The 10,158-nt window shown below is 34.1% G+C and overlaps 1 protein-coding gene across 2 annotated transcripts in view; it reads right to left on the bottom strand.

The window, feature by feature from the left end:
- Positions 1–6,712: 6,712 nt before the first annotated feature.
- The window catches only part of LOC149411883 (uncharacterized), a 162,591-nt gene continuing 159,145 nt past the window's right edge, over positions 6,713–10,158 (bottom strand). The window contains exon 8 of one of the 2 annotated variants that reach the window (XM_089646427.1): positions 6,713–6,958. In XM_089646427.1, the coding sequence (XP_089502553.1) occupies positions 6,825–6,958 (134 nt within the window). In that variant the 3' untranslated portion in view covers positions 6,713–6,824. The remainder of the gene's footprint in view (positions 6,959–10,158) is intronic. The other variant, XM_089646428.1, reaches the window with a different exon arrangement.

The raw sequence follows: 10,158 nt of genomic DNA, 5'->3' as shown, positions 1-10,158 counted from the left end.
ATAACTAGTTGCATCAGGAATATGCACATTAAAAAATGTATTTATATTGTTTTCGTTGTTTTTTGCCGGTTTAGTTTTCAGTAGATTTTCCCGCTTTTTCCCAAAATTTGCAATGTCGTGTGCTTCGTGCGTAATTGGTTTGACAGACTTTTTGAGAATTGTTGATAAGATTGATGAACTGTTACAGTGGTTAAAGAATCACGGCGTTATACGTAATGAAAAAAATATGTGATAATTGTGAAAATGTGTGTATATTAAAATCGGATTTTAGATATGTTTGCCAAAAAACTTCTACAATTAGTGTTGGTCACAAACGTATTAAAAAGAGGTGTAATTTTAGTGTTTCGGCCAGAAAAAATACTTTTTTTTCTCAATCAAACTTATCTATAGAAAATATTTGTAAATTTGTGCTATTTTGGGCAATTTCGCGACCACCCAGAACATCGCTTATCAAATTAGAATTAGGAGTCGGAAAAAATACTGTAGTTGACTAGTCGTCATTTTGTAGAGAAGTGTGTGTACAATGGTGTTATAAAAATAAACAACAAATCGGAGGTGTAGGTGTTACGGTGGAAATAGATGAGGCCAAAATAGGAAAACGAAAATATAATAGGGGTAGAATTGTAAAGGGACAGTGGATTTTCGGTGGTTATGAGCGGGGATCAAAAAAAATGTTCGTTTGTGCAGTGGAGGACAGAACAAAAGAAACTCTCTTAAGATTAATCAAAGAATATATTTTGCCAGGGACAGTGCCGGGAATGATTTGAATAAGGTACGTTTGTTTTTATTTTGATAATAATTTATTTTGTGAGGTTGGTATTTTCGGCAAATGTCACATTATTTTGTTTCTTTGAAATCTCGTGAACGAAAATGTATCATGGCGTTATGATTTTGGTTGACGACCGGCGTATATCGTGTATGTGAAATAATTTAAACGAAATTAAAATTTGAAGTGTTTATTTTTGGTTTTCCCCAACATTTATAGTAACTTTTAGTAATAATTTCACTAAATTCAAGTATTAATTCAAAATAAACATTCTATATTTACCATGAAGCGGAATTCGTAACCTTTACCATTGGAAAAGTTTCCGAATTCCGCTGCACGCATAATACGCATTTATATACAAACAACATTATTTAATTACGACTTAATTACTACAGGAAACAACAATTTAAGTCTGAGAGATGGAAATAGGTACTTGCACAAATAGGTTGTTTGTTTTGGTTAAAGAAAAGTTCAAAATTAACTCGATTGAAAAAAATGAAAATTTAATGCATTTTACCATCTCCCACGACATAAATTGGTTTTCCTGTAAAAAAAGTTCTTGTATTTAATTAAATTGTAACCAAGTTTTGCATGCTATAAGCGTGCAACGGATTTTTTAAAACTAACAATTTGGTATCATGGGTAATGATATTGCGGATGCCTTGGCAAAACAAGGAGCGTCCAACCCTGTTGTTACCCTCGTAAATCACATTCCCCTATCTGATATTTTTTCCATCATCGAAGATAGATCCCGCAATGTTTGGTCGGAGTATTGGCACATTGCTAGTCAATCCAAGGGAGCCTGCTATGCCTCAATACAAAGAACTATTCCATCAAAACCGTGGTTTCAGCAATTCCCTCATTTTTCCAAAAAATAAATTTCTTCACTCATTCGAATGAGGATCGGGCATTGTTCCGTTCCTTCCCATCTTTTTAAAATTCACGTCGTTGACTCCCCAGATTGTACATTCTGCGGTCTAGAAGTGGGAACGTTAGATCACATATTTTTTGGTTGTCCCTCTCTAAACAAATATCCTTTCTTCTATCAAGCCTTATCTAAAATTGCCTCCCTTCCATTCAACATCTCATCTCTTCTAAGTCTGAACTCGACTCCAATTTTCATTATAATTTTGAAATTTGCCTATTTAAATAAAATTAATATTTAAATTCACCTTTCATTTCTCAATAATTTTAAATGATGGCCAAGAACACCCTTGAAAGGTGAAAGCCAGAAATAATGAAAAAAAACTAACTTATTAAAAAGAAAATTAGAAATAACATCTAGATATTTGACACTGGGAGTTTCATTTTCAAGACTCTACTTTTTTTTTGATTTCATTACTTTTTTATGTGAAACCACACACTAGCCCCAACTGCTCCTAACCGTCTAGAGCCAGCGAGACTATGGTATCCCCAATTGTGGGGAGTGGAGAGAGGAAGGAGATGGGGAAGAGAAAAATGGAGAAGTACCTGGCTATTCAGATCTGATCACCAAACACGGCCAGAGCCATTTCAAGCAACGTTTCAATTCTGAATGGTGATCTTAGACCAGGGTGATACTAAGAGTATCTTCCACTCTGGAAATTATAATAATAATACTAAATCCTTCTTGTACATGGTTTTGATTGTTTCAATTTTTGTTTAAATGTCCCATTTCGAAAATAATATTATATTACTCGCATGTTTATTTTTAAATATTTATTGTTTTTTATCCCAAAGACAGGCATGGCTTTGGTAGAGATGAATAAACCTGAAAATTATGTCATCCAACAGCTACAGATATTTTTCACGAAGATGCCATGTTCTTAATATAAACGTTTTCTTTCGCTAGAGTACGAAAAGAATTAAAAATCGGAAGCGAGTTGAAACATGTGTTCAGACGTGCCGATTCGGTGTTAAACTCGAACGATGACTCACACTTGAACAGCAAAAATAGACGGCCTTTCAACTGTAGTTGCTCAGCTAAAATCCCTGATGCTGGATGTACAAATAGTGAAAAAACGATCTAGGTACTAATTTATTGTTTTCATCACATGAATTTTCACCAATTTGAAAATTTTTAGGTTTGAGGAATTAATATGATACGTCGCGTCGGCTCGCACTTCAACGCTGACGCGGTCTCTGGTTCTGGTCACTGACCAGAGATTTTGGTACAGAATCAAAAGAATAGTACAAAAATGGACAAATCATGTCTACAGTTAGGACCGGTTGTTTCGGAGAATCTGAACAATTCATCAAATTTCAACGTTCATTTTCGGGTTCTCTGAAAGACTTATTCAAGTTCTGTTTTTATTTCAGTTTTGTCAAGTAACTAGCCTACAATGATATAAAAACAGAACTTGAATAAGTCTTTCAGAGAACCCGAAAATGAACGTTGAAATTTGATGAATTGTTCAGATTCTCCGAAACAACCGGTCCTTAGTGTTAGTGGTGTTAGTTATTCAACCACCTCTGGACTCATAAATCCAATGCTTAAATTATATTATATAATCATGCTTCTACCGCATTTAACACACATTTTTAACACGTCTCACACTATAACTGTATTTATTTTTACTTCATATGTAGAATTAGAATTGTGTCGCAGGAAGAAAAAATCTTTTGCTTGAAATCACTGCAGAGTGGATAACCAGCATGAATAATTAAAAAATAAAATTACATAGGAAGTGAAATGTTGTACACCCTTATAACTATAGCCTTTTGACTGAGCGTAGCAGAGTCCTGTTTTTACTCGGCCATTTGACATTTAATCTGTCTCTTAATTTGTTTGCTACTTTCCGGTCCCGGTTTTATATGGTTGCCATATTGGATTCTACTTTTCTTTCCGCGATAGATTATTTATATATCGATCAAATCGGAATAATCAATATTATTGTACCTGCAGGCCTGAAGAAAGTTAAAAAGAATTGTTATTGAGATGGTAACATTTATAGGACAAATTCCTTGTAAAATTTTAAAATAATTGTTAGGAAATGTTAAGTAGGTAGGTTTTTAAGTACCTACTGACAAAGCTAATGCTTTCAGAGGTAATTTGATTTTGATTTATTAAATAAGAAAATTAGAAACTTTTTACGGCACGGACACGAGGTTTAGGTACTGTTTACTAACTTTAAAATACACTCGAGGAATTCAAGCAAGAATAATACTCGCCTGGTAACATTAATTAGTCACTGCCAGCGGACTGGTCCCATTGAAAGCAATTTGCAACTCCCGACCTCTGGTTGGAGACTGGGGGTGTAGCGAGGTGCGTGGTACACGATACACGACCGCCGGGTGACGCGTGACGGGGTCCCTTCACGCGAATGTGCATTCTTTACAAATTGTGTCAATTTACCATTTCTCTGATAGTTGTGGCTGTAGTGAACCAACGGCTACGCTAATTGCCGGGAGACCGCTGAGTGCTGGATTGTTATAAGAAGGGTAGTGGTTAATGATACAAGGCAACCAGACATCTTGGATACACTTGGTACTTGATTAATGGATTCGATAGAATAGGTTTCAGCTCTTGCCCACAATGAGGTGGCAACTGGGTTGAACTAATAGCTGTCTAGTAATTTTATTATGTAATTTTATTATCATATCTAATAATATTTTTATTAAGCCACTTTTGTTTTAAATTATAAAATAAATGTCATTAAAGAATATAATTTTTCGTGAATTTAGAGGCAACTTTGGAAATTATTTGTGCACAACCATCAATATTTATTAACCATCATCAAGTACATGACCACCACACAAGACAACATAATAAATTATACACAAATTCAGTAATGACAGAGTGTGGTAAAAGAAACATAGGCCATGAGGGTGTACACATATATAATCTCCTTCCTGATAGCCTGACAACCGTAAATAGAATAAATATATTTAAGAAAAAACTGTTTGCCCTCAAGATCAATGAGCAAAACCAAAATGCTCTTACTTAAGAAAAATATGTTACTTAGGTAGTAAACCATAATTATTAATATATATATACTCAATCAATGTACACTTAAGTTAACAAAGCGAAATATGTATTTCTTTTAACTTAATAAATAACTATATATATATATATATATATTTATATATATATATATATATATTACCCGCGACCTCCAGATTGCTAGTCAAGAGCCTTACCCTACGACTACGGATGCCGTCAAAAGAGGTCAATCCGTCTTCTGCTATACAATCTTACGACAATGACGCCGGCTTGCATCATCGCACAATGGCTGGATTTTATAAGAAGTATCATTAAAAGATACTTCCCTACTCTACTAGTTATACACATTACAATGGATTCCTCAAGGTTTGATTGGGAGACTTCGCTGCATAGAAAATACAAAGAACAAAAGCAAATAGAGCCTTATGCAGCTTATCCAAACAGAAGGCACGGGCTGTCCACCTCCCCCCCCCCCCTCTGCCTATACAGCTGCCGCACCAACAGCGAAAATTGAAACTCACCTTTTCTCCTTTATGTAAATGTAGTAAATGGTCCGTTCTCAATTTTAATATTGCACCCTCGCCCGAAATACTGATATTACTACAATTCAAAAATATATTTTATTGTGTTTTGATTTTTTAACCGGCACATATTTTAAATTTTATCAAACCCGCTTTTTTAGGTAAGCTTTCTTATTCATTGTCAGCGCTGGTTCCCCTGTAAGCTACTTATCTATTTAATGCACAATTGTACAGAGTGTCTAAAGCAATGTTACATTTTTTTATACCTTGCGACCAAGCGGTAATTATTTGTAAAAGTGAAATTAGTCTCACAGTTAATAAGGTTGTTTATCACTGAAGCATATTTGTGCATAACATATGGTGATTATTTCCTACGGACAATAGTTCCAATATGCTTTTGGTAGGGTTGAGTTCGTTGAGAGGGTGAGGGCGGGTGAAGGTTGTGCGGCAGATGGTATATAATATCATGCAGATTGCTCTGCTGCAATGGAACTAACATCTCCTGAAATTCCCACACACTTAACTTGCAATCCTCCATTATCATTTTCATCCAAATGCAGATAACTTGATTAGCTTAAAACTTTTAAGTCGAAATATTACTGTCAATATATCAACATATAAACACCTTATGTTTTACTATTTCAATAGATGACCTATCTATATAATTTATCATTTTAGGAAACCCCTTCTTTATAATGTGGAGACTACGAATCAATTAATTCTGCTCTGGAACAAGTTATCTGGGCATCCATTATCTGCAACAATCAAAAAATAGTATCTGCAATTTTATAGCCAGTTTAAGTTACTTTTTTAAATTCCCTGATAATTTTCATATCCGCCACAAATGGTCGTGAAATTTGAAATATTCTCCATGGTACAATGCCACCCTTTGCAAGGAAACATAGAATTTTTTAAAAGTAAATATATGAAATTCAAAAACCAAGCTGACTATGACACATTTCTCTCCTTCGTAAATGGCATAGAATTTTTCGTTAATAATGGGAACCAACATGGTTTCATTAGTGGTAAATCTACAACATCCAACTTTTAACAGAGTGACAGAGTATAACGTTAATAACTTCGATAACAGAATACAACTGATCACTGAACTTTTTGGAAGCTTTTAGACAAGTATTCATGACAATACTTATCGTTGGCTCTCTTATACCTCCAACCGTAGTCAAAAAGTAGTGCTTGTGCCATTTAAATAAATTCGACACTGTTTCCGTAACATCTGGAGTTCTTCAGGGCAGCTTGATGGGACCCTTATTATTTAACATTTTTATTAATGACATTGGTAACTGTTTTTTAAACTCAAAATCCAACTTGAATGGAGATGATTTTTTTTGTCTGTACATTCAATCGAGGACATAATATAAATATTCACTTAATGTTATGTAACTTTTTAAAAAATCAGTGAAATAAGTAAAAAAGTATAGTTTTGAATGTAATTTATTTCTTATACCTAACATCAATAATAAACTGTTTCATGACATGTATTGTTTGGCCCATATGATACTCAGTATTATTATTATTTTATGATATAAAGAGACACTGAAACTAAAACAAAATGTCATCCACCTAACCACTGTCCACCATCAGCACTTCAGCACTGTCACAGGGGCAGGATGATGTGTCTGGCCTCCCTGCAGAGGGAGAGAGAAAGTAGGGGGGCGAGTAGGGCCCAGCAGGTGCCCGGGGCCTGGGGGCCGTCGGAAGAGCCCTGGTGAAGCTCCGCGAGGCTTTCTTCTGGGACAGAGACCTTGTATTAGATTACCAAATTACTTGCATGATAAATAAATAAAAGTACATCATTGCACTATGCAAATTGTGTCTCATGACATAATAGGTAAATAGAGGTTTAAATATTTATTTATTCATTTATGTTATACGCCCACACGGGTTTTTACAAACACGTGATATGTAAAATAATTTAGTGGAATATTATTAAAGAATTAAAAAATGTTAATTTTATAACAATTGCTAACATTAATATTTCTTTATGAGGTATGTTATTATAGCCTTCTTGTAACTAAATTCGGAGCAGTTAAACACATCTACCATTTCTGAGAAAGTATTGCTAACTGCATTCAATCTAGGTACAAGCAAGTATCTAAACGATTCAGTCCTGAAATTGTTGCAATTAAAAATAATTTTTCATCCAGTATTTCTAGTTGGTATATGAAAGGTTATTGGGCTAAATAAATCTGGGCTGTCTATAATACCACTAACAAATTTAAAAATAAAATTCATTTGATTATCGATTTTTTATGCTGTATGTCAGATGTATTTGGAGTGTAGACGATAAAAACATAAGTTATTTATTTATTTACGCCAGTTAAGTGGCATTTAATTTAAATTCACATAATTTATCTAATATGCTCGTAAACAGTGCAGTAGTTAAGTATGACCGACATAAAAAATAAAAAAAATAATGTAAAAGTATCTAAATATACAAAAGAAAGCTTTTTGCAATATTGATGAACTAAATATATCTACAACATCGAAGTATTGTATAGTTTATGTAGAAATTGTAATTATTTCTCTCGATTTTGTCAATGGCGGAAGCCAAAGTTACATTTATGAACGTGACCGTGATTTATTTTTGACATACGTGTCAAAAATATCGTATCGAAAAAATATTCTGCAGCAGCGCTAAGTGAATTTCATACATTTTCACGTGCGAGTGAACAATACTATACCGGATCATAGATGGCGCCAGTTTCGTTGACATTAGTCCGAAGTATGGACATATTTAAGTGTAATAATTCCCTCAGATTATTATCATAGCGACATTTATTGTAGTTAGTGATTTGTTGTTTTATTATTTTGAACTCGCCTATATAGTCTATTTTCTAGTTTAAAGCTAGCAGAACACGGCAATCTCCAGGGAGCCACTTTAGCAGAAGGTATAAGAGACAATTCCAGTGTGACCCTATTTCTGTATTTCCTCTTAAATTTACTCCTGAGAATTGACGGCGAGGCTTTTAATTTGCATGATTTTGCATTTAAATTGATCTTTCAGATCGACCATCTGAATATTGATGAAAAATTCTTAGGAAAGCTATTCGATGGGAAAATATTTTTCTTCGTTCTTTCATGCAGAATTTTATGGTAATATTTTGTTTTACCTGCGCGTGGTGTTTGTAGCTCGGAAGAAAATATTATCTTTTCATCTTGTTTCGGGACACGAATCATCACCAATCCATGAATATTACCACGCGTTAAAGAATACCCACCGCTATAAAATTAGCAGAAAAAGTTTTCTTTAGTTTTTCGGGTATGAAAATCTATTGTTTTAAACGGAAGTAGCGCCCTCTGTTATCATCAAAAAGAACCATTGAAGTGTTCAAACAATTTTTCTTCTGGTTTTCATTTGTATTCCCTATTCCTAGTCGAGATCTTGGATTCGATCATACAAATAATTTTAAAGAATTCAACACTGAAAAATTATATTCAAATAAACTAAATAAAATATTAATTAATTTTTAAAACAACAACAATAGTAAAAAATCTTAATATTTAAATAAATAACACCCCCCCATCCATAAACACAAGCATAGCTCTTATGTTACATATTAAAATTGAAATATAAATTGAGAGTACATAATTATGCGTAAGGATGAATCTAAAAATTCTAATATTGGTTGTGTCTTTGTCTGTACCTTCTGTTCAATGAACTCTATTTCTAATTTGAACTTCTAATTTCCTTAGAGTTTAAGTGTCGTCATTTTCAAAATTGGAATTGTTTGTTTGAAGAATTTCCTACCTATAATAAAATATTTTTAACAGAAAAATGTTTTAATTGTCATTTTCAAAATTGGAACGGATTTGTACAGCATTCCGTTATTTTTAATGGGTCTGAGGTAGTGTTCCAATATCTATACTTTTTTATATTAAATGCACATTTTACCTGGGTAAAATAATTTCTCTCTGGACCTACGACATCTTTCGGAATGCTGTGTGAAGAGTCTTTTTGAGGAGAGGAAGGAGTACATACTCGTATGTTGGGTGCGCGTTTGGCGTGTTTCCCGGCTATTAATATTGTTAAGATAGGGGAATCAAACGCCCGTTTGGGCACAGTCAAGGGTTTAAGTAATTTGGGGCTCCAGACCAAAGGTGGCTGTTAAATTCTACTGTGTGATTTGTACAGGGTCAGCAGCAGTGGCGGCCAGCTAATATGTGCTCCCGAGCGCCGAACAACCAACAATATTTCCGACATGGCTAATCACAATACGAAACTCGGTTCGGTTATAATATCTCATTCAAAAGGTACCTACTTAGCGCGCAACTTGCAGACCGACTTGTGCCTATGTTCGTAGCAGTTCGTTTTCGATTGCGATCCAAAATTTAACTGCTTTGTCGCATATTCTGTGGAACAGTCGAAAGCGTGGGTACATACCAGTTCATACTATTCTTTGCAAATAATACCATATCATGAACGGCGTTCGGGGTTTTACCACCACATCAGAAGGAACGGTTTATTCAGTAGAAAGTTAAACTAAAACGCGTATGTTTGATGTTATTGTCGATATCGTGGTTTCAATTAACCATCTGCTATTTTCAGCGAATGTTTCGCTTCTTCGATACAAGCATTTAAGATAAAATTTGTCATTAAGATATGAATGATGGTCAGATTACTTATTATCAGTTCAGTCAGCCGTCGCCTTTGCCGGACACTGTCTGTTGAATTTAAAACTTTTCTTACTCTGCGAAAGTTTTGAAGTTGCAGGTTATATCGATCTTGTATATCAATTTTATTAATAAGGCATATCAATTGCAGGTTATACCAATATATGTTTACTTTTGTGTTTGTTCAACGTATAAATTAAGAATGAGTTTGAATGTGGAATATATTAAGAACAATAGGTCGAGTTTTGAAAACAAAGTGATAATAAAAAATGCCGGTCCACCTAAATCTGAACTGATAATAAAACAAGAGTGCAAAT

This window comes from Hesperophylax consimilis, chromosome 24, assembly GCF_061612785.1.
Source record: "Hesperophylax consimilis isolate HC1 chromosome 24, BYU_Hcon_1.0, whole genome shotgun sequence".
NCBI lineage: Eukaryota > Metazoa > Arthropoda > Insecta > Trichoptera > Limnephilidae > Hesperophylax > Hesperophylax consimilis.
This window is presented reverse-complemented; position numbering and strand designations above follow the sequence as displayed.